The sequence below is a fragment of the Buteo buteo genome, chromosome 13 (assembly GCF_964188355.1).
Source record: "Buteo buteo chromosome 13, bButBut1.hap1.1, whole genome shotgun sequence".
In the NCBI taxonomy this organism is placed as follows: Eukaryota; Metazoa; Chordata; class Aves; order Accipitriformes; family Accipitridae; genus Buteo; species Buteo buteo.
In genome coordinates this window covers 18,181,064-18,206,041 of record NC_134183.1, presented here as the reverse complement: position 1 = coordinate 18,206,041, position 24,978 = coordinate 18,181,064, and the positions used below count along the sequence as shown (strand labels likewise).

The window sequence follows — 24,978 nt, the reverse complement described above, 5'->3', positions numbered from 1 at the left end:
AAAGTCAAACTTTACCACTACAAAGCTGATTTAAGTGTGTGGGTGTGAAAATTTCAGCATAATCTGTACAGAGAAAAGCTGGGGTTTCTATTTTCTCCATCCGGTTTCCACTGGTCTTTGTATTGCTAATATGCAGATAACATCCTGTGTAACTCATCCAATAGCTTCACATCACAGTGGAAAAAACAAACAAAACAAAGACCATGGAAGAGGAACAGACGACATCTACCCAGGCCAATCAAAACTGAAGTGCATAAACACACACAGAGGACATCTTTTAACAAAAAGCCAAAACAAATAGAAAGTTCGGAGATCCAACAGGTGTGAGTCTCTCTCCCAGTCATTCTGACCACACATAGACCACATCTCAGAAGTGTCCAGAAACTGTAACTCCTCCATTTTGCAAGACATAGTTCTGGCTTTTAGATAAAACCTCAGATGCTGGGACAAGGCTAGGCAGTCAGTCATTCCACCTCCCTGCAAATCTGTTTCCCCAGGCGGTCATGGTTTATCCATCCAGTCACATTCTCAGTAAGTCCCTCTTCCCTCCAAAGGTCACAGTCATCTTCCTTAGCTACTGGGCTACAATATTTCTCCTCCAAAAGGAAACAGCTAGATTTTTAAATGGTCCTTGCTGACATGAAAGGACACACTCCACACAAACAGAGTGGCAATTAAAGGGAATTCACGGTGATGGGAAGGATTAGAAAGATCCTGTGCTTCAGTGGGGAACCACTACACTGAGGCCAAACAGCTTACAATAAGATGAGAAATTAAGGCATGAATCTGATGCTGTTACTCATCTGAAGTCAGGACTTGCTTTACATGTGAACCACTGGTATCCTCAAAGTAAGATACTATCTCTTCTGACCTCTGCTTTCCCCCCACATTTGCCAGTCTCTAGACCCTGGTTAGTGACACCCACGCATGCATCCCACCAGATCGGCGCTCGATTAGCTCAGACATGACTACTGCAGGAACACGGGTACCGACGAAAGCCTTGCCAGTGACACAGAACACAATGCTCTGCACTAACCCACTGCCATCACACAGGGGTTTTCTACCTGTACTCCACAAACTAGCAATGGTCGTTAGAAACATCTACTGCCAGCAGACTGCAGTCTTCTATGCAAAGTTCTCCTCTGCTACCAGAATTCAGGGTGTCTGGAAACCGAAAGGAGCTGACAGCCAGTCCTCTGTTGCTGGAAGGCACTAAAAATTCAAAGTATCACCTTTCCTAAGAGTTACTGAACCAATGCGGCCATCTTCACTTACTACAAACTAAACACTTTCACCACTTCCTTCCCCACCATCTCATTTCCTTAAAACCAGCATCTTGAGTTATTTTCTACTTCCATCAATTATTAGTAGCAGAATTCCAACAACTGAGTTGTAGGCAGAGCTTGCAAAACAATTTCTCACATCACATGGGCTACTATTCTTTGTTTCCTTTCCAATAAAAGGCTGTAACAGTGTTTACAAGGAACACAAATTACAGAGGCAATGATCCACAAAGTCCTCTCCTTCTTAAGGATAGCAGTTACATCTTTAAGAGAGAGTTATAAAAGAATACAATAAAAAGTTACAAGAACATTAGAACAATGTCACGTAAGTAGCAAATACCTATTTCAGATCTTATCTGATGTTATGTTAGCTGATGCTATGGCAAGCAAACAAAATTCAAACTCAAGTCTTGGCCTCTGGAAAGGCAGTTTCATCAGAAGAATGTGTCTTCTCTTCCCCTACAACGAAGTATAACCAGACGCTGGAAACAACCTTTTCCTCCAGCGACTCCTAGCTAGCTTACTGCACTTGACTGAGCCAACAAATACTCATCCCACAGGTGAAACAAAGCTTAACTCTTGGGGGCTGGGGGATTGGGGGAAGTTTTAAATGAGATTTTTTAGAAAAATTCTGGTCCTGATCAAGAGGAATTGCTCAGAAAATAGGAGTTTTCCCACCTGTAGTCATTAGCTAAGTTTAGCGAGTCTCAGGAATGCTGGGTAACAGGCGGATCACAACATGCAGGATTTGTGAGAGATTCGCTAAGGAGAAAGGGACTGTGCATATCCTTAATTCTCTCTGAAGCAAACCAGTACTTGAAGTCTTCAGCCACAGCAACACAGGACCCCTCTGCTGTTTGTATAAAACAACAGCACCATCCAGCGGATAAACGGTACTCACTTTTCCTCTCCTACCACCTCACGTTTACCTACATTTTAAACTTGCTTCCAACTGTGAGCATTTTAGGGCTGCATTTACATTAGCCTTGGTTAAGAAGATGTGAGCCATTTCAGGAGAGAGGTAAAAAATAGCTCCAAGAAGAACCACACTTTCTACTACCAGGCAGCTCTGCCAGCAGGAAATTACACAGCACCATATCTCTCCCAGTGTTACCTTCCCTTGCACCAGGGCTGGAATCTCTTAACCACTGCAGAGGAGGAAAAATTGACCCCAATAGAGGTAAGGACTCGTCATACCTCACCCTTGGATTTTACCACTGGGAACAACTTCACAGCCAGATGTGCTGCAGCAAGTCCACATGTGACCACATGGATAAGGCACGCAACCTCCCCTGCCACGTTTGGCCCAGTTTGCACTGCCAATTTTGGAGATGTGTTGAGACTGCTTATGATTCCCCCGGACTAGGTCGGTTGGCTGTTTCATCTCTTTCTATAGCAGCATCCCTAACAATTTGGCTTAATGCTTGAAAACAGTCACAGTCCCCACAGTAGGTTTGACACTATCCTTTCACGGAAAACAAAATCAATTATCCCCTTTCTCTGAGACAAATGAAGATGAAACAAACTATGTAATACCTCCTCTTTGTTAGTTTATTGTTCTCAATGCAATTTAGCAGTTAACAAATGCAAGCACTACACAGCATTCCCAGCAGCTGATCACACCATGACTCACTCACTACACATACTTATCTCAATGACTGCATTCCTGACCTACTTTGGGAATTAAGAAAGCATTTCAGACAAGAGATTTTCCCCTTTAGAGAAAGGAGTGTCGCACAGCTATTACAGAGCTGATGGCTGGGATCCAGAGATCCGATGTGTTTGATGTGCAATAAATCTATTCAAATTTTTAAAAAAGTCACAAGGACTTCCATGTTTTCCTCTGTTCCCATCCTAGCAGAAAGCCAGATTCAATTCCATCCTCATCTCCTGAGCTTATCTTCAGGAATTTTTACCATCTAGTGCTGCTTCCATAACTCAGTCTGAACATGTACTCACAGATCAGCATCTCTGCTGCTTCACTGGACATTTAGAGAGGACTCACAAGAAAGATCACATTCCTGGAACATGTCAAAATCCCAATAAAAGCACACCTTTGTGAGAAAAGCTCTAGTCATATTATGGAGAAAGGAGAATAAAACAAAATACCATTCCCTTGCTAAAAACAGAAGGTAGCAGATACCACTGTACATTTTCCACCACCTCTGAGGTTATGTTGGTCAGACAACTTCCAGAGAAATGCAAGTAGAAAAGACTACAATATCAAGGGGTTTACGGAGATATGTCTCTTTGGCCCTTTTCATACAGTCCTCATATTACACCAAAACGTGATTCACCAACAAAAGCGTGGATGGTTATAAAGGTGAAGCTGCCTTCTTAAAACAGGAGATGTTTATGCCACATGTTCACTATTTGATTACTACACAAATTCCCTATAGCCATCAGTTACTGCAAGTTTTAGAACTAGTTATTTCACTCCCCAGAGGAAATTACATTCTCTAAAATGGATTGTTATCTACAACATGTTTTTTGAACTTTGTCCCACCATTCTTATGGGAATAAACCCAGTCTATTATAAATTCAGAGACTGTGGATTTAATTCCCTGTCAAATGCATGTAGCATGGATACAGTGATTGAGAGACATAAGGGACTGTGAGGGGTGGGGCTGGAAGGAGTGGGGTGGTTTTGGTTTTATAGTAACTCCAAAGCTGGTCTGGAAACCCATACTTGTTCTCCTCTGGTGGATATTAATGAGGACTTTTGCCTTTGGTTCATTCTGAGAAATGCCCCTGAGGAATTTATTAAAAATATTTGACATAGTTCGCAAAAAATCTTGTAACTCCCCTGAGCAGCACAGAAGGAATGTAAGATGGAAAATAACCTTGTAGGTGCAAAAAGCAGAGGATTTATAGTGGGCATGGGGCCACACTCTTTCCCGTCTATAACTATTCCCACTTCCTTCAAAGGAAAGGACAGTGGAAACCCACCTCTTTGCTATCAGATACACTTGACAAGTTCACTAGCACAATTCCTCATACTGTTGGAACAGCCACCTACTTCATCTACACTGCTAATGCACTGGGCCAAGACAGCCGTACACCAGCTCTACAGTGCAAAGCAGATGCTATTGTATCACAGAGTGTAAGGCTTACCAATGCCAGAGGCAACCTATGCAAAAAAGCTCATTTAAGTGATCTGTAAATAAAGTCTCCAAACCTGAACTTCCTATCAAAGCTACCTACAGAGCCAGAGGAAAGGAATTCTGCTTTTGCTTTCCCCTGCCTTCATCTCTCCCACTTAAAGCTCCTTAACTAAATAATTCCAGATTTTTTTTAAACCTGGATCTGCTTGGTGCCTAATGATACCGAAAAGCCGGTCGAAGAAACTCTCTAAGACTCGTTCCGGAGTTTTAGAAAGCAGGCATTCTTTATTGCAGTGCTGGATGCACGGGGGATAGATAGTTCCACCTAGCATGCATGCCACAGCTTTAGCACAAACAGGTTATATAGAATAACTAATTGCATATTAATCAGATTAGTATACATATACATAAAAATGATTATAACTGATTATTATAGTACTGCCTACATCCAATCATGCGCAATGAAGGATCCATTTGAGTTGAAGGGCTGCTTTTCCAACCACCGACCCATTTGAAGTTCTTGTTGGCTGTTCTTGAAGTCTTTATTCTTGTCCCTTGTTCTTTGATCTTGAAGCTTAACGCAGTTTCAATCACATGTGGTCAGTTTCAACATTGTTCTTATCTAGTGTACAGGAACATCTAGTCATAAGAGCAAAGAACTGCAAAACTTACGAGCAACTACCTCTACTAGTTAATTGCTTGGCTATACTTTTGTCTATTGTTTCAATCATAGTGTTAGTATAAGATTTCTAATAATTATTTACCAAATCTCACTTTTACAGTCACCTAGCAGCAAATGTTTCCATGGCTGGCACGAAATATTACAACCATCAAAATATTTAGACATAGCACACAGAATGCATGGAAGTATGCTATCAATTAAGACTGCCTGAGCTTGAATGAGAAATTAGAAACATCAAAGAACACTGAAGATGCAGAACAAAATGCTGTCATTCTCTGCTCTACCCAAGATCAGATCAAGACAACACGATCTGTTCCTTATCTGCAGGATGAAGAGTCATAACACTAGATTACACTAAAGCATGCTTAGTGGGATGTCAGGAACACACAGAAATAAGAGCATCAGAAAAAACGTGGCCAGGAAGTATCTTGGCAAAGACCTAGGATGAACCGTTCTTGCCAAGCATGCAAGTGAGGGTAGCTGCACACACTTTACATTGCTTTGGGCACTTTTAGAAGGATAGATTCATTTCTCAAGGTGCCTGCCCAGGCAGACCCCAAGACCATCACCAAACATGGATTTACTAAAGAACAGCTTAAACCACGCTCACTTCGACTTATCTCACTGCATTCCCACTCCAAACCCACTGAAACGAATGTCCTGACGACTTCAGTGGACCCTGGGCCAGGTTAAACACCCGGTGAAAACTACCAGTGCACACGTGGGTTAACTTGGATGCCTTACAAAGCCGGAGCCCGGCGTGCTGCCTGTCGGCTGGCAAGTAAAGTCTAGCCCCCCTGCCTCCCCCCCACGGCAGCCACACCTCACAGGCACCGAAAGGGCCCTCTCTGAGCGGCCGGGGACGCTGCCGCACACCCGCCGGCCAGACATTCCCAGGAGGCTCCTGAGAGCCTCCCCATCGCAGAGGCAGCCCTCAGCCTCTCGGCCGAACACCACACCGACCGCGTCCCGCCGGCGGCAGCCCTCAGGCCCACCCGCGACCGCCGCCATCTTACTGAGGGGAGCGGCCCCGCCCCGCGCATGCGCGCTCGGCCCCGCCTCTGGCAGGCAGCCGTGCGACGTCACTCGTGGCGCGTGACGCCAGCGCCGTGCGCATGCGCACTGCACGATAACGGCGGTTTCGACGTCTCCTCAGTCTGCCCCCCCCCCCCTCGGTCGTGGCGGGTTACGGGGGCCGGCTAGGGACAAGCCAGTCCCGTTCCGCGTTGCCGTACGGGTGCCAAATGGGGACACGTGTGTCCAATGTCGAGCGGCCCGGGGCTGGTTGCCATAGCAGCGGGCCCCCCTCGACGGGCCCTGCCCCGGGGACCCGCCGCGCCCGGACCGCGGTCCCCTGGTGTCCCGGTCACCTTCTCGAAGCGTCGGCGACAGGCGTGGGCAGGAGCGGCTCCCGGCGGCGGGGGGGGGGGGGCGGACATCCCCGCGACTGGGGCTCACAGGAGTCCGGGCCTCCGCGTTATGAAGGGCTGTGAGAGGCCTCTCAGCGCCAGCGCTGCTTCGGGATCCTCCCGCCCGTGTTTGCAGCCCCAGAGCTTGTCAAAGGGGTGAAACGTTTCCCCAGTGGCTCTCACGGTGTAACCCCCCTGCCGCGCTACTGGCAGTGCGTTCATACGGCCACTTTTGTACCGTACAGCCCTGCATGAGGCTGAGGAAAAGCGGCCAGTGTAACTTAATGACAGTACCCAGAAGGGGAGATCCTGCCGTAGCAACTGGTGAAATTTCCTGTATAAATATTGATAAGCCCAGAGGGAAAAGGAAATTCGAAGCTGGCCAAGCCAAGATGGGACGTACCCCATGGCTGCAGGTCCCAGCGGCCTCGAAGGCGGCCTCTGAACGCCACCTCCCCGCTGCCGTCCACAGACGCACACAGACGTGTCCAGTGGGCTCCTCTTTATTGCAGCCTTGCAACAGCATGCAGAGGAAATGTTCCGTTTCAAACCCATGGGTTTTACCATCTAGATATCCCTTTGTTTCATGTCTTGGTCAGAGGCCTTTTTACTTAGCTTCATTTCTTCCTTAAATTTGGGCCTAGTAAATGACTGTCCTGTCTTCAACAGCATCTTAACATTTTGGTGACACTGCTTGGAGTTGGTATGGGCAGGACAGGTTTCATGCCAGCTGCTCTGCCTTATTCAGCATTATCATTGCTGGCATAATGTGAAGCTGAGGAGTTTGAGGATTTTTTTTTTTCCCCCAGAAATGTTCCTATTCAGAGAAGGCCCAAACGTAAAAAAAGAAATATAAATATATTTTGGAAATAAACTGTAAAGTCTACAAGACAAAGACTAAAAATCAACTAAACCTTAACTCGCCTTTGCTTGCTTTCACAAAGAGCTTTGGAAAAGATCCTGCTTTCAGTTTTGAACTAGGGAGAAGTCCCATATACAAATTTTCTACATTTCTTCCTTTATACAGCTTGACAAAGGAAATTGTGGCCTGGGGACATGGCAGGCTAGCACGATGTTTCACATCATAAGACTCCTTTTCCCACTTAATTCCTTCATGTTGAATAAAAAGAGGTACTTTTCAGACATTAAATTTAGATTAAGTCATGACTGGTAGTAAAACCACCTTGATCTCATAATAAATATGCCTTCACCTAAGTGAAAACAATTAGAAGATTAAATGATTCTTAAAAGTCAAACAGTACAGAGTTATACAATAAACTGTAGTGGGAAACAGTGACCAGATAATGTGAGATTTGGTTTCCCAGACTCCAAAGAATTACACAAAATAAAGCAAACCTAATCTTGTAAGAGATCATTCCCTAAAACTGGGTCAGAAAATGTTGCCTCCCTCTGTCAGCAGGTATTAAAACTGAGAAAATCCTTCCTGATAATAAAGTATTTAACAGGATTTCGTAGGAGAGATAAGTACACCAGAAGACATTCAGTTAAAATTAGGAATGCTCATTGATTTACTTTATCCAAACCACCAAGGGTTGGTCAAGACTGTTCAAAATACTTCATAAATTCACAGAGATTTCCTAAGTATGTAGTTTCTCACATCATTTTTATATTAGGAGAACAGGATATGAGTTGGACACAATCATCCTTGTAAAAAAGCCAGCCACCTTTTTGTACTACTTTTACCAGTGCCAAGAGGCGAAGAGATGTTTGTGTTTCCAGGTTGAAGTTAGGTGCTGTTTTCTCAGGCATGAAGATGAGCTCAACGAGGTCAGCCAGAACCAACTTGGATTTGTTTCAAAAAGCCAGCATGAAGGAGGATGAAGTGTTCCTTCCAAGGAGATGAGAATGGCAACTCACCCCTAATCGAAGCACTAATGACTCGCCTTTGGCTATTCATTTTCTAACCATAGGATCGGAAGCCTCTCTGCCAAGAGAGGTTGTGCAGTCTCCATCTTTGGAGGTTTTCAAGAGCCAACAGGATAAAGCCCTGAGTAACCTGGCTTGGTCGCATAGCTGATGCTGCTTTGAGCAGGAGGTTGGACTACAGACCTCCTTAGGTCCCTTCCAACCTGAGTTATTCTATGATTCTATTATTTTCATCCATTTTATATCTATCATCTTTGGCTTTCTTCAGATATCAAACTGATAAAGACTAGGTTTGAAAGTTTGTTTTTATAAAGCATGGCCAGAAAAAAATTGCGAGTTTAACTGCTTTGTATGACTGAGACATGTGACCCAGACAGAAAGAGGTAAAAATCTCTGTATGAGATGAAAATATGATAATAGCTTTTCAAGGAAAAACAATAAAAGGGTGAGAAATGACAAGTTTTTTGAAATACATATCACAGGCATTTGCAAAACAAACTGGAACTGCAAAATAACTACCAAAACAGGTTTATAGTACTACAGCCTCCAGTGTCCTGCATAATAAGGGCCAAGATGACTTTTGGGCATAGTCTCCACTGGCTGCAAGGTTATATATCATACAGTCTAAGCTGCTCCTTCATGTCTCCTTCAGACATCTCTCCAAATGTGTCACTTTTTTCCTTCATGAGCCTGAAGATGGCAGCCAGCTGCTCTCTCTGAACCCTGTCAAAAAAAAAGGAGAAGTAGGAATAGCCAGTCCCCAGAAGGCACTTTGAGCAAGAACACCATGGTCAAATGAAACACAAAGCCAAAAGCAGGTCATTTTACAAGCCTTACTGGCTGCAGGAAATCTGCCCATGGGAGATAAGAAAGAGAGAGCCTCTGGTTCTCCTTCCTCCACCTTCCCATCTATCCAATCATCCCGCACATCTCTCTGCAGTTCTTTAAATATGGAGTTAAAACAGACTGCTGTAACACTACCTTTGGGGTTCCTTAGGGCTTATCTATACTCAAAGTTTCAAGATAACTCGACATGTGGAATTTCATAAGACCAACATGTCCCACTTTAGCAGACTCTATCATGAAACTGGATTAAGCGTCATCAGCACAGTGTCCTTTCATTCTGTAATAAGAGTATGTAGATACAGAGAAATTCAGGAATAGCTATTAAATTTTTAATGTGTACCCTACCTGAAAACTAGAGACCAGACTACCTTCCTGAAAACTAGAGACCAGACTACCTTCCAGTGTGGACATGACTTTAATCAGCCACTGGAAGATAAGATCACAGACAGAAATTTGCTTTGATTTGAGAGTTCATCTACCAGTGTCAAATGGTGCTATGGACTCATGTAGCCAGTCCAGCAACAAGATGATCCCTGCGTGGGCAGAGACTGACCAGTGGACCATCTAGCTCAGATTTCCATCCCTAGAAAGTCCTGTAGTAGATGATTAACTCCCTTCTCCCCATAACAGAAGATATCCTGATTTTTCCGTAACCTGAAGCAGTTAACCATTGCTGTATGTCCTGCAGCACAAAGATTTGTATCTGTCACAGGGCTTTATTTGAGGAAACTTTATAGGAGGGCTTATATTGGTCATACATCTACTGATCATCACTCAGGGATACAGAAGGGTGGGCAGCACAGGAGTGTCACTTTTTCGCAGGTAGCTCATGAACTGATGCAACAGTCTACAAATCTTCTTTTAGGGCAAAATGAATGTGCACCTTGGCTCCAGTCAGAGCTGGTTGTGGGCTGGTACGTTCTCACTGCTGGACTCTACCTGATTGGGGTCAGACTGCAATATTGCCTAGCACACCTCATTTCTGACTCTTCTGTGTAAGATTAAAAGAACCAATGAGGTTGTGGTGCTTTATGGCTGTAACAAGGGAGAAGCAGTTTCTAATACTTCAAGCCTCATTTTGCCCTTACATGACTGTGGGGCTGGAATTCAGTGATAACTTAGCAGCTCAGAGCACAGATCTGCCGCAATCCCAGCTCCTCCTGCTTGTTTAGCTTCTTTAGACCTCCTGTGGGCTAGAAAGACAGACTCTGGCTTTTACTTCCACATGGTCACCCTGTCAAGAGTCCTTTGTCTCCATCACAGCCAGCTTTCCACATAGGACTTTAATACACTGTAATTAATCCATTTAAATGCAGGCCATTATTTAACCTGGAGTAGTCTTCCTGCAAGTCCTGTGTGGACAAGCTATTCGTTGTTCCACTAACAGGAGGGACAGAAATACCTATTGACAGGCAAAATGAGGACACAATCTTTGCTTGAAAGAAGAGAGGGCAGCATCAACACATCAGAAGCAACCACACCACGAACAAGATCAATGGCATGAGACAGTCAGGAATGAGCAGAGGAGCCTTCACGTGCTGAGCTTCTGCGGAGTGGGGCTCTGCATTTTCCTCTCTCCTGGACTAAGCCCCAGCAGAAGCAGGAACAGCAGGCTGTCCTCCCAGCACCATTGCAGCAGGCAGGGCAGGAAAAAAACAGATCCTGGCAAAAGAAAGGTCATTTGCCAATTCTTTTCTATTGCAATTAAAATACAATTGTCCTAAGGCCAAACATATTCTGATAATGATGTGGGATCTTCTGGTTACGAAACCTCTGGCTGTAGGCTGTCAAGCGCCTGGATTTGTCTGTCTCTTCTGTAATTTTTTGTGCTCACATGAATAGCATCCAACTGCCCTTTCCAGACAAGAGGAAGGGAAGCATGGTCATTAGTGATCAATATTTTATTTTAGATCACTGCTGGGCACCAGAGGGCATGTCTCCAGTCTGGTGTGGAGAAATTCAATACACAGCTTTGCCTCACGTGTCTGAAATGCATGCCAGCTGGGAGTGCTCCACACAGGTCTGCATCCCTCGCTCGTTATTTCACAGACATTAACACTGCTGAAACCTCCCCAAAGGCCCATTTCCTTGCCTCTAAACCTCCAAAATCAAGATCACAGAAAACATTCACTCAATTTTTTTAAGCACGACATTAATGCATTTTGGCTCTCCCCTCAACTTTAAATATCACGACTGTGTGTTTGAAAAACAGAAATAAAAAAGAGCTGTTACTGCTGTTAATTCTCTGTGCTACATCATCTACAACAAAGGGAGAGCAAAACAAAGGTAAAGAGAGAAAAGAGCCTGGGAAGGAAGAGTAAGGCATCAAAAACATGAAACTGATTTCAAAAAGGAGCTTCTCCTATCAAAGGTGACCTTGCAAATCAACTTTGTAGTGCTCCAGCTTGGGGTTTGTTTTTTTTGTTGTTGTTGATTTTGAATCAAACCTACCCCATTCACAAGTAAAATCATTCTCTCTTCCCACAAGTGTTGTCCTCAAAACTACTTGGATTTAGGATGTCAAACAGGATTTTACTTATTCCTGACAAAATAGATGAATTAAGGATTTTCAAAGCAGTCTAATTCTTCTTGATAGGCAATTGAATTTGCATACTTAACTCCCTTAGGCTCTTTTTAGACATTTCAGTCCAAGACTTCTACAATTAATGGAGGTTTGGGGCAGTGAGCCATAGGTATGTTAAAGGTGATCTCCGTTTCAGGAACTGCTAGGCACCCATGTTCACACCAGCTGAAATCCTGGGCAGAGCTCTGCCTTGGGAACATTGCTAATTGTTCTGCAGCCAAACAAGACCAGGATCCTGCTGCAACACTGCATTGCTCCAGCAGAAATAAGGGAAAATCCCTGACGTTCACCACTGGTCTGACTCTACTGTTAAAGCCGCCAGTGGAATCATTTATGGGGTAAAAAGCATAGGAGGGCAGAATGTACCTCTAACCTAAAATCCAGATTTTCAACACAAATCTCTTGAGAAAGAAGTTACAAGCTGCTGGAGGCAGGGAGAACAAGCACAAACCAAATAAACTATTCAAAGGTTTATTGGACCAAACAAAGGCAATTTTTACAGATTCAAGCCACTAGAATTACAGTCCTTTGTATAAGAGCCACCATCAGATACAAAACAAACAAACAAAACAAACAAAAGTAAAAAATACCCAGACAGCCATTTGAGTTGAAGAAATCGTTTGACTCGCTGCCACTAGCAAAAATCTGGACTCAACTATAGACTTTGCTCGATGTACATATTGCCATGTAACTTAAACACAATGTATATAAGGCATTCTTTGCATAGTTGGGTGCTCGGGACACAGAGTCAGCCAGCCAGCACCAAGGGGACACAGCAGCTGTACCAGCGGGATGTTGAAGCAGAGGATCCAGATGTGCCTAAATTCATATGCAAACCACTGAACACGCTTGCAGTTGTCGGCTGGGAAGGGGCAGCCCAGCCTCTTCTAAAGCTGAAGCCTCCTGCTGTTCTTTAAATGAGCCCTTTTATTAAGAGTTTGCCAACCCCAGGCGCTGGAAAGGACAACTGTGTACAAGGTTTCAAGTATTGTCTGCATAGGAATTAAAAAGGGAAAAAAAAAAAAAAAAGCAGCCTGTTGGGTTTCCGATATGTTTGCAGCGTTAGCCAAGAGGCAGTTGTCCGGCAGTGAAAGAGAAACTTTGAAGGACACATCCCCACCCAGCCTGATATTTCTACAACATTGCTAGAGAACTGGGACCCTCTTCTCACTCTTGCAAACCAGCTGGGTTTGATTTAAAACCTGCTATGTCTGAAGCAGGTATATGTGCCCAGCCAAATTCATCTTCTATATGTGAGAGAGCTGAGGAGCAATGCTGAGCTCTGGCTCCAGTAGACAAGCCACAGGGCTAGCAAGAGAAGAGGACACTGGAACAGCAAGCGGGCAGAGGAATGGGGACAGTGTCTCTTCCAGGACTCCCACTATCTCATCCTGAGCCAAAGGGAACCCCTGATGCCATAGCTACCTCCTTGGGTCTCTCCTCTTGGGAACTGGAGTAGGGAAAAGTGAGAATCCAGATATTAACAGCAGCCAAAGTGTGGTCTCCTAAACCTCCACCACAAGCAGAACAGCTAAACTATCAATCTTCATCACTTCTAGAGTCTTCTGTCTACCTACAGAATCAGCTCTCTGCTAAAATAACTACAGAAGCAAGATTTGAGTCAGTCCAGCTACCATCTGCCATCCCTCACTTGGACCCCACTTTATCCCTCCACCCCTCAGAATAAAGCAGTGTTATACAACATTTGAAATCATAGGCAGTTCCCACCCTCCAACAATAAAGAGGAGTTTGGTCCCAGGAAGCAACATAGTCTGGTATAAGGTCCAGGCTGGTCTGGGAGAGGAGCTATGGTTCGCTCACCCCAATAAAGGAACAACACAGATTTCATGTCAGGCCTAATACATGGTAATGAACACAACTAATAGACTCGCTGCATATTTAGTGTCCAATTTGGGTTCTGTTTGGGGGAGAGGGACGAAGGTTCATCCCAGCCCCCCAAACACAACTCAAGTCACTGCTTGGGCCCAGCCCCAGTCCATGGAGCCACACAACAGGATCTCCTCAAACTTGACACCACAGGAGTTTTTGAAGAACTCAACTTCAGACCAAGAGGGGATCCCAAGTTTTGAGGGTTTATGGATTTCTCTTATGGGTGTGTTTGGTTGGTTTTGGTATTTCTCTCAAGCCTTTAAAGATGCCAAGGGATGCCTTTAGGAGGAGGCTAGGGACAACTTCATATAGTCTTCAGTTCTGCAAAGAGAAACAGGGAGAGAAGAGAAATCATTTCAGTCATTTCACCCCTCAGGTTGGTTCATTATCATTCACATAAACGAGCAGGGGGAAAACTCAGTATGTGTCGGGGGGGAAGGCAAAGCAACTTCCCACCTCAGGGCAGAACAAGCCACTGTTGGCACACCTTGTGCCTCTAAGGAGGAGGCACTTTGCTTCATCAACTGCAGCAGGATAGTCGAAACCCAATCAGAAGCGTAAATCGTTTTGCCTGGCACCAGTCTAAGTTACAACCTTTCTGACCTACTGATGAGAGCTGAAGCCCACCTAATTGGAAGCCTTCATTAGCTCCAGGGGTTACCACCTCACTGTCCTGCGCAGAGCCTCCCTGGGCTGCTGGCACCCTTGTCCAGCCCAGATCCCTCTTTTCACCTGAAGCCAGATGAGCCGGGAATGAGTACTGGTTTCACAGGGCAGTGTGCCTGAACAGGTCGACCTTTCTCAGTCCTCCTGCAGCTGTGTCTCTTCAAAGGAAGAAGGCAAAACCCCCAAGACTCTCTGCAGGTCACAAGGCTTCCTTTTGATGGGAAGCTCTCCCAATGTCCCAGGGAAGGAGAGCGAGATGTGTTTTATAGTGGGGACATCCAGGCACTCCCTGAGGTCTTGCAGCATGTTGTTAGCAGAGCCAGGGCTAAAAAAAAATAATGTGTTCCCTTGTTCTCAGTCTGAACCTTTCAGACACTCTGCCTTTACTGCCCCAGCATTTCTCATGGCCCAACCATCCACGCTGGGAAACACCTGACAGTAGGCTTGGCAGCTGCCCATGGACACAGAGACCTCCACTGTGGTAAAGGGAAGCTACAAGACACATTGCCTGGGTACTTACAAACACTCACAGATGCACCCCAGCCTAATTCATCCTGGATTCAAGAGGGTTCACTGTTCACAGGTAACATCTGAACCCCATTTGAAAGTCCCTTACTCCTGCCAGCCACAGCATGAAGGCAAGTTACAGCCTCATTTCTTCCTCACTCTTCTGCAAAAGGTTGCCTTCTCCAGCAGCCTCATAAGTGCAGCCAGCGACCCGGATCCCAGATGGGAGATGCAGGGTGAAGCATCACGTGGGACCTCAAGCAACACTGCAGAGGCTCAGTGGCCGGCCCATTAGGACAAAGAAAGGAAATTCTCCGGAGTGGATAATCGCTCTGCGGGATTCGCAGCACTGAGGATCGGATCATCCTGCTCAAGTCACGCAAGCATAATCAGATTTCACGCGTGAGGGCATAAGCTTGTTGCCACGGGGGCCCAGAAGGAGAGGTCCGCTCCAGCATGCTGCAGTTGGAGCAGGGAGGGATGGAGGACATCAGGGAGGGTGGAGGAGGCTCAGTTGCAGCCTGCAGCCCCTCACAGGGATACTCACCTCCTGGACAGGGCCGACAGCTGGGGTGAGATGATCTTAAACCAAGCACGAACTTAATAGAGGATGTCCGTCAGAGCCATAAATTCCCCATCTGCACAGCAGGGATACCCCTTTCTGCTCCTGGAGCAAGCTGTGAGGGGGATTAGACTAAAGAGCATAAGGCAGTCCATCACTGGGGACATCAGGGCCATATAAACCCCCAGGCTGAGAAGCTCTGGCACTGCTGCCACGGAGCCTGAAAGACTTAATTAGCTTGGTATGGAGGCTGAGAGCTTTGAACCACTGCTTATCTTTGGCTCTTCCCTCCTTTCCATTCACCTTGGATGATGAAATCCACCTGATCAGCATGCTTTCCCCCAGCAGCACATCAGTCAAACCAGGTTAGGGTCTTCTTTTGCTGGAAGCCCATATCCTTTCTTCAGATACAGATTATCCAAATATCTCTGCTCTGGCCCAAGCTGAGGGCCACATCAGTGAATCGTACAATTTGTCACCTGGACATGCTTCTGTGCAAGGAACAGCTAGAGAACAAGGAGCTCAGACAAGAGTGGGTCCTGGATTATGAGGGAGGCTCAGGTACTGAAGGTCTCAAAAGACCACGCTTCAGGAGAAACTGGGTGTCCTTCTGGTGGCTTCAAGCATTCCCCTCAATCCAACTCAGCCATGGCATTGGCACAAGGCCTCTTGCCTTTGAGAGCAGACAGCATCCCAGCACTGACAGAGGGGGTGGGCTGGTGGCATTCCCATCTGCATTTATCCCTCATGTGTGCAAAATCCGCAACAGGTCAGGAAATCCTGTAGCCCATCCATAGACTATAGCTTTCCAAAGGAGTTCTGACCCACTCTAAGGAGATCGCAGAGCATCTTGCTGTAACCACCTCTGGTAATTGCTTGTGCCCTTTTCAGGAATAGTTTCATTCAGAAAGCTGATTTTCAGAAGCATGGAGCATTCCCAGCTCCTTCCCCTGGCAGAGAGGTAAGGTGCTCGGCTTGTCGGGACCATCAGTCCTCTGATCTGAAATCCTGGCAAGGAGGGCAGATGGCAATCTGGCTCCAGACTGGCTAGGATTGACCCTTGAGGATCAAGAGCAGTGAAAAAAAGCCCTGGGCAGATCCAGCAATGAGTGGTCAAGCTCTCCCCAGGCAGTTCTCACTGCTGGGGATGGTCCCACCACCGCTTCCCATTTCTTTACCATGGGGACAGCTACCATGTCATTTCTGGTAGCGACCATAACCCAGTCTTGTCCAGGATCGGGGTATTGCAGGAAAAATATGTAGAATGACATAATAAATCTAAGCTTTCCCAGTGGTCCTAAAAGTGTGGGCCAGTTGCTTCAGCCGACAGGTAAAACACAGAAAGAGAGAACTTAAATGCAGAACAGGGACAGACAGTCAGTACTTAGAAAAGAGAAGAGCGGGAGAGTGAGAGGTACCAAAGGGAGCTTCTATCAACAGAAATCTGAAATTCCTCCAGCGGGACAGAAAAGTTGAAAGGTGCACTCAACCTTTGGAAATACCTAGTGCTCCTCAGGAACACCACGAAAGCAGTTGAGACTGCTGGAGCCTGCGTGGACCAGGGAGCACAAGTCCCATTGCCTTTAGGATAGGGGCCAGCAAGAAGTCAGTGGGGTCAGACACTGCATCACCCCCTGAGCAGACTTTGCCCACTGCTGTTTCAAGGCAGAAGCCTCCCATGTTTTCCAGCCACAGCAGCAACAGCTGAAAAGGCCAGAGCACAGCCAGGACGGTGGCTCAAACTCCTGGCCAGCTCAGCCAAGAGGCCACAATCGCCTCCTTCAGCCCTGTGCCCATCCCCTTGCAACACTCCTGACACCCGCGGCCAACGTCGCAGCAGTAGGGAAAGCCATGGACGGGCCAGCCTGCCCTTTCCTCCATCACTCAGTGTTTGTGCTCCAGCTCGCTGTCTACTAGTCTACACCCAGCATGGTGTGATGCCCTGATTCCCCGCAGCCCTTGGTCTCCCCTGGCCGCAGGGGAGCCGCAGGAGAGGCAGAGCCAGGCTCCCAGAGAGTTAGCAGATAGAGAACGGCAAGCTGCTCATGCCGCGCAGGATTAAGCAGAAGCAGATGAAGACAAGTTGTGAGCGTTGGGTGAGGGAGACGCAGAGCAGCAGCCACAAGCTAGGACAATTCAGGACCTGAGCCAAAAGAAAAAACCCAGGAGCTCAAGCAGAGTTGCTGTCTGATCTGAAATCTCATGCCAGAGCAGGCTCAGAGACTCACACCCTGCAAAGGCTATGGGGGAGCTTGCAAAAGTTTCCTCTCCAGTACAGGAGGAGGAGACAGGGAAGAGGCTTCCTGGCCTCCCCTTCCCTGGGTTTCTGAGGGAGGCATCCTAGTTGCTCCGTTTTTAAAGCTGCTGGGGACTCATGACTCAGTCAGATGCTCTATAAATAGGGCCAGAGCTCAAGTCCACTGACATCTTGGAGGTCAGAGGACATTTTCCCTGGGGATATGGTGGAGGCAGGGAACAGCACTGGGCCACCAGGAGACTCCCTCCTCATACAAGCGGAGTCTGGCACATACGGAGGGAGCATCAGAGCAGGGGGAGCTCAGCAGGGACCCCCAAACACACAGTACCCCTTTCCTACAAGAGGCAGGTGGGAAGAAAATGTGCCTCACGCGCTGGGTGTTTTGCAGCTGGAAGCAGCCTTGCCCATGGTCAGTGCCATCCCCGTGGCTGGTGGCTGCAGTGAAGCAGTTGCCAGCCTGACCTGAAGAATCCCATGGCCCTAGGCTTCGCAGTCCCCTGCTGCTACTCCTCCTCCCTCAGCCCAGGACGACTATCGTGCTGCAGAAGATGAAAAGCAAACAAATAATAAAACCCCAAAGAAAGCCCAAACTTACCAGCTTCCCTCATCCAAAAGAAGCACCATGCTGGACAGGACAGCAAAGCCACTGGGTTGAGGGGGTGAAGATTAGCAAAAGAGAAGGGAGGAGAAAGAGGCCCAGATCCCATGCTATACAGAGGGGGGAGCAAGCAAGCGAGCCAGGGATATGTGATGGCAATGCAGGGGGTGGACAGGGACAGATGCTGATGGAGAGCTCTCCCGAAATGCAACCTCCCCCAGCCCAGTCCCACCCACTTATTTTTGGAGGGCCAGTAGTGGAGATGTTCAAAATAGGTCAAGGTCTGTCAACACAGTCATTAAACCCCTGCAGCTGCTTCCTGCCCTTGTGTGCTCCAGAGTTGTCACCACAAGCATTGTCTCATTCAAAACCAGACTTCAGCACAGTTCTCCCTCAAGCCACAGCTGCATCCCCACATTGGTCTGGGATGTCTGGCAGAGCAGGGAAAGGTCTCTCCTCTCCGCCATTCCCTACAGCCAGTGTCCATCCAGGGCACCCTGCCTTGCTGAAACTCCAGGGTCCAAGCCCAGTTTTATTCAGTGCCTCGTAACCAAGAGGTACTCTGAACCCAGCTGGGGAGGAGACAGGTTTCCATTGCTAAATTACCACCAAGAAAAGGACTGAGCATGAGACTTACAGCCATCCAATTCCCCTTGCATGAATTCCAACTTGCAGTCGAGCCCTAGGCTTAAATCTAGCCTGGATTCAAGCAGTTACTCCTCAACCCATCCGTGGCTGGCCAGGAGATGTGAGGAGAGGATTGAGAGGCAGGAGAAAAATCTGCTGCTACAACGGGTCCCCTGGCTGCAGGAACGGAGCCCATTAGCCAAGGAAACTTGGCAGCCATCCCTACCTTCTCCTCAGTCTTACACAGACTAGACTGCGGTCTGGGGGATCACCTGCTCTATCCATGAGTGCACCTGCAAACAGCAGAGCGTGTCTGAGCAGTTCGGTGCCATTCATGCAGACCCTGCTCAAGGGGTCTGCAAGGGTGCCCTAGCTAAGGCCCCATGGGGCAGCTTCTGGCTCTCCACCCTCACCTCTTCCTAAATCCCAGAAACAAGAGAGAGGACAGAGAGGAGAAACCTTTTCACAGACTATCAGATGGGATCTGCTCTCCTTTCTCCAGCCAACACACCTAGCAAAGAGCAGCAAGGACAGAGCACAGACAGCTCAACCCCTTGGCATCACCGAGGCCAACCAAGACTTGGCTGGGACCTGCTCTGCCTCATGGAAAGAGAGAACTGAAAGCAGAGACCCAAGGGGGTCATTTCTCCTGATTGTTTTCTCTTTTACTATGTCTGGAGCCTTGCTGCAGCTGTCAGTGCTCAACAGAGTCCTGATCATACTCGTCTCGAACTGCAAAAAACCCCCACTAACCTCTTTCAACCTCAAGGGAGGTTTGAAGAGCAGCTGGCAGAGACCACTTCAATCTATCCATGCGAGCCAGGCCCTGAAGGCACACTGAGGAGCCCTTCCTCATCTGCACAAGGTGCCCAGCCAGGACAGCAACACCTAACAGTCGGCCCTTGTGGGCTGCGTCTCACGCTGACACAACTCAACCCTGTCGGAACCAGGGCAAGCTGCACTGCTACAAGTCATATTTCTCAGCCTTAACTAGTGCTTTGCACCATGGCAGCTACAGTTGGCAGTAGATGGCCAAAAGCCTCAGGTGCAGAAGAGAAGGATTTGGGAAATACGCTGTGCTGGCTTGACTAAGGGCTGCATCCTTCCCCTCCACTCTTCCCCTTCCTGCCCAGACTATTTTTCTCCCCCAGGGGAGCAAACGCTAAGTGCTTCTGTTCTAGAAGTACTGGTGACCCGCCAGGTGTGATCGAGCACAACCACCACCTGAGCAGATGTATTTGCCAGCTAGATTTACTGTCCTCCTCCCTCACTGAGCAGTCCCTCTATTTTTTTAAGACTGAAGTAACCAGAAGCAGGAAGTTGCATCACTCAGTAAAGGTCACATTCCTTCCCCTTTTAGTCCAGATTTAGCACCAGTTTGAAGCCACAAGACTCAAGTGAATACTAGGCAAGACAACCACAACTTCTGGATTGATGCAGGTTAGAGCAGAAGTGGGGTTTTGGTTAAATAACCCGATCTACTGCATGCCTGTCCTCTCCTATCTGAAGTCCTATAGCTCTTCCTGGAAAAAGCAAATAATTATTTCAGTGGCACCTCCAAAATTAGGGGTCCCTAAATTAAGACTTACGGACTAGTGATCAACACAACAAGTAGCCTCAAGGGGGTCTGGGAGGCCCACTTGCATTTTTGGGAGGTTGCTTACAAGGTGCTGGAAAAGGCAAATAATTCTTTCAATGGCACCTCCAAAATTAGGAGTCCCTAAATTAAGACTCATGGACTAGTGATCAACACAACAAGTAGCCTCAAGGGGGTCTGGGAGACCCACTTGCATTTTTGGGAGGTTGCTTACAAGCTGCTTCACACAGGAACCTGTTGGTCCATGGGAAAACTGGAGGAATTACAGGGCTAAAATCAAAGACTAAGCCTGTCTCAGCTTCAGCAACACACCTTAGGACTAACTACCCACTCACTCAGCAGCCCTAATTTTCCAAACCAGTAAACAGAAGTGGTTGTGGGATGTCCAACTTCAGGCATCCAAGATGGAAGAGGTGAGCATCCGAACGTGAGAGCCCCCATTCCCCCCGAGCACTCATGGAAAGCAAGATGGAGGCAGAGGGGAGCGGACTTATTAATCTGTTATGAGGAGGGAAGGGGAGGGAGGTGGTGAGGGAGGTGGGACAGGCAGTCAACTGCAGCTCAGAAACAAACACTCCCCCAGAAAATGAGACCCAAAAGCAAAAAAAAACCACCAAAAACCAAAACAACCACATTAGCAGATGTTACCAGTGGTACCACTACTTCTAAGAAATAGTGTGTCCTTACCAAAAAGATTTGCAAGAATGTTTGTGGCCGAGGACCTAAGGTACTTGCTACAGAGATGTGAGATCAGAGGTCAGCTCAATCCTGCAACATAAAGGTGGCAAACCTGGGTCACAGCAGATCAGCAGCACGGTCAGGGTGCACGGAGTCAGGGAGAGGGACGGGACTGCCAAGGGAGAAGGATGCAGGACTGGGCTGAGCCGCTGCACTCAGCTCACCCGGGAGCTTACCTGGCAGCAGCCCTGCCCCCTTACACCACCCGCGAGGCCTGAAATGAAAAGCTGCTGATGCTGCAGTGAAGATTCGGGGGCGGGGGGGGGGGTAAGCCAGCAACAAAGCAAGACAAAAAAAATTCACAAAGCTGCCTTAAAGAAATGAACAACACAAATATGGAAGAGAAGAAAATAAAGGAGCAGTAGGAAAAACACATCTGCCAATGGCCCTCAGTGTGGAAAGCTGCTGAGAGCCTCCAAGGGACCCAGTGCCCAGGCACTATCCATCAGTTCTAGGTGCACTGTCCTGCCCTGGGACAGCTCCAGACGGATGTGAGCAGCGACGCCTGGGAGATCCCACTTGCCCAGGGAAGGTCCATCACCCCCTGGAGCCTGTTCTACAGTCCCGAGTACAAAACCCCTATCCCACTGCTGTCCATAGGCAACGTCCCCTCAGTGTCCCCAGGTGACAGCAGGAGCATTTTTTGCCACAGAGGAACCAGCTTAAGGCCCTGTAGGACTCCTGGCCCCGAAAACCTGAGCAGCAATTGCTGAGCTGGTTTGGATAGAACTGCTGGTGCAAAGGGTTTGAATTTGCCTGCTGCAGGTAGATTTTTGCATTGGTGCTTAGCAGGATCCTGAAAAGCAATTCTCATTGAGCCCCACAGGTTTCTCTCACAGTCACTCAGTTCATTCCACCACCACCCTCCCCAAGTGAAAAATACAGTGTCACTAACAGACCTGCTTAGCATTTCACAGGTTGGGGGCTTCAGGCACAATAAAGATATAACAAAAGGAAGAAAGCAAACAACATTTATCCTGATGCCACCAATGCAGAATCAACCCTGTGCCAGAGGAAACTGGAGCTCATTTCTGTTGCTGACCTCAGAGCACAGAGCCCTTGCAGATCTTTGCCCCTGGCAGTGCTATAAGGCAGATGAAGCCCAAGACCAGATGACTGGGAGCCCAGAAGCCAGGGGAGAAGGAGAAGACATCTTTTGGTGGGAAGGTCGGGTTTGACGTGGAAAGAACGGCTGCAGGCTTGGCTAGTGAAGCCAGCCTGCCAGAGCCCCATGCACCACCCGAGCTTTTCTGAGGACCAGAGTGAGCGTGTGTCAGCACCAGCCCTTGGGCAGCTCTCTGGATTTACACTGCCTACCACAATGCCCTGCTCCCGCCATGGAGACAAACCTTGGCCATCCCAGCTGCTGGCAATGCAGAGATGTTGCCCAAGGGCCTTGAGGCAAGGCTTGCCAGCAGGAGCATGCCTGACCCAGGGGCAGGGTACGGTCCCTCCATCCTTGCCCTCCCTGCTGCCCTCAAGTTTCCACTTGGTCCATGTCAGGCCTTTACACCATGCCAGTTGTGGTGGTACTTAGACCACAGCATCACAGGCAAGGTGTGACAAATTCCTCCAAATCATTCTAGGAGGTGCACACCACTGGGTGGAGAATTGGGTCCCACAGCCCTTGGAACACCAATGGAGAGAACAACATCTCCCAGGCTTGGTGAGCCACCACTGGGAAAGCAGTTCCCTGCAGCTCACCCAAGAGGGAAGGGGTATGAGCTGCACACATCTGCTAGGGAGCAGCCTGCCACAAAGCCTGCTTGTAGGGCAAAGCCCTTGGCTGTGGGGTTTGACACCTCTGGTTTAGCGCGGGCTCTGCATGCCTGTGGGCTGAAGGACTCCATCTGCATGTGGGCAGAGACTTCATACTGACAGCACAGACTGGCTTTGGATAGGGCTTTGCAGCTCGAGGTGCAAGGTTGGGGTTGATTTCCCTTGTATAGGATAGGAAATCTTGAGCTAGAAAGCTTTTTTTTGGTAACAGGACAGGCTCTTCCTTTCTTCATGCAGGGCTCAAGACAAAACTTTAGCAAAAAGTATGAGATGGATAATTGTCCATCTCTGTCAGGCCCACTACGTGGCAAATCCCCACCACAAACAGCTGAGGAGCCAGCCCTGTGTATGGACATTTCCAGTCTCAGCTCCATCACAGCGAACTCTAAAGCTCCACACTCACTTTGCTCCAGTATTTCTGAGCTACGCCCATGTCCTCAGTTTGGAGACCATCCACACGGTAAAGGGAGGGGAAGTAGCCAGAGATCAGGTCCTCAACAGCTGTAAATCAACGTGTTGCTAATGCGATCAGGGGAACTACACCAGTTTGCATCAGCTGAAAATTTGGTCTAAGCAGCCAGAGAAGGAGCTGGAACAGCTCCAAAGATATATAGGGCCACAGTGTCTCCATCTCCTAAATCAGCATGACTTTATTTGTTCTCATGTCTTCCTGGGTGGGAGAGGTCTGGACCACGGTGCAATGAGACATTGAGCCCGAGGCTACTAAGGTAGTAATGGGGAAGAGAGGTCTGAACATATCCAGCTTTCTTCAAGATGATGCCAACCAGATGGCCTTGGGCAAGAAGAAAAAGGAAACTCAAGTTACCTTTGTTCTTCCTCGAGTTCTTCTTTGGTCATCATTGACTTGTACTGGTTTCCCCTCAGCTTTCCAGGACTGTATTTAAAAGAGAACGTCTCATCTGCAGCTGGAGAGGGAGAGACAAAGAAGAGCAAGAGATCACATGAGCCAGAGACCTCCTGAGACCAATGATCAACAGCAGTGAGCTTGTTCTCTTGAGATGCTCATTGACCCCTGCTCCTGCATGTGCACCCCAAACATCATGGCCACCCCAAACACTTTTCCTCAGTCAGCTCCAGTCTCTGGAAAGCCTGGGAAGAGTTGGGGAAGCTGTGTGGATTGCAGCGGGGAGCCAAGGTGCTGCTGGCCAGACGATGGCAAGAGTCCTGGCTGCAGCTAGCACTGGAAACAGCGAGGACTGCTGCAAGCAAGCAGCCCTGCTTGGAAGCAGATACAAGTAAATCCTACAGCACAGGAACGATATGCTATTGCTCTCCCTGGATTCAAAGCCTTGCAGGCCCATCTTGGCTTATCGAGACATGCTAATCCTGCCCTGATTAGCTCACAGCATTTTCCGCTTCTCCTCTCCACACTTGCATTCCTCCTCCCTCCCTCTCCTAGTCCAGGGGCCCTTTCCCATGCTTGGGGCTCACGGATGATGCCACGAGCAGAGCTGTCGCGGGCCATGCAGCCCAGCAACTCGCCTGCAGCCCTTGACAAAGCTTGTGAAAAAAAGGAGGTGCCACACTGCAAATCCCGGGGCTGCAAACAGAGCTGAGCCAAGGCAGCCCCAGGAGCATCAACACAGCTAGTCCAAATCCTTCTGTCATCAGCCAACACACCTGAAGAGGAAACCGAGGTCTCCTTCTCCAGGCCTGGGTGCTCTTCTACCCAGCTCACCAGCCTCAGCCCTGTGCTAATTAGAGCACCGAAGCTCACGGACTCTGAGCCAAAGCCGATCCTTTTCCAATCGGATTTTGTTCAAGCACTATTTGCTTTTAAAAACCTCTCCCCTGCTTTATCTTCCTACAGATGGGAGAAAACAACAGGAGTGGAGGTCAATCCAAAGGGCAGCCCAGGAAGAGCGGCTGCTTTGGGTAGTTGCCTTTGTTGGTTATCTGTGGGCTGTTCATCTGCGAGCCTTTATCTCCCAAGGACTGCAG

At 47.9% G+C, this 24,978-nt stretch overlaps 1 protein-coding gene and 1 long non-coding RNA gene across 4 annotated transcripts in view; both read right to left on the bottom strand.

Moving 5' to 3' along the window:
- Positions 1–4,648: 4,648 nt before the first annotated feature.
- On the bottom strand, positions 4,649–6,025 carry LOC142038947 (uncharacterized). The gene is made up of 2 exons (XR_012652749.1): positions 5,891–6,025; positions 4,649–5,009 (listed from the first exon to the last, which is right to left on the bottom strand). It is a non-coding gene; the product is annotated as an uncharacterized LOC142038947 (long non-coding RNA).
- Positions 6,026–8,081: 2,056 nt separating this feature from the next.
- Positions 8,082–24,978, bottom strand: part of MXRA7 (matrix remodeling associated 7) — a 30,483-nt gene continuing 13,586 nt past the window's right edge. The window contains exons 4-6 of one of the 3 annotated variants that reach the window (XM_075044933.1): positions 23,843–23,942; positions 21,187–21,267; positions 12,251–14,006 (exon numbers count right to left, since the gene is read on the bottom strand). In XM_075044933.1, coding sequence (XP_074901034.1) covers positions 21,234–21,267; positions 23,843–23,942 — 134 coding nt within the window. In that variant the 3' untranslated portion in view covers positions 12,251–14,006; positions 21,187–21,233. Of the gene's footprint in view, positions 9,089–12,250; positions 14,007–21,186; positions 21,268–23,842; positions 23,943–24,978 lie in introns of those variants that run through there. The other 2 variants (XM_075044931.1, XM_075044932.1) reach the window with 2 other exon arrangements.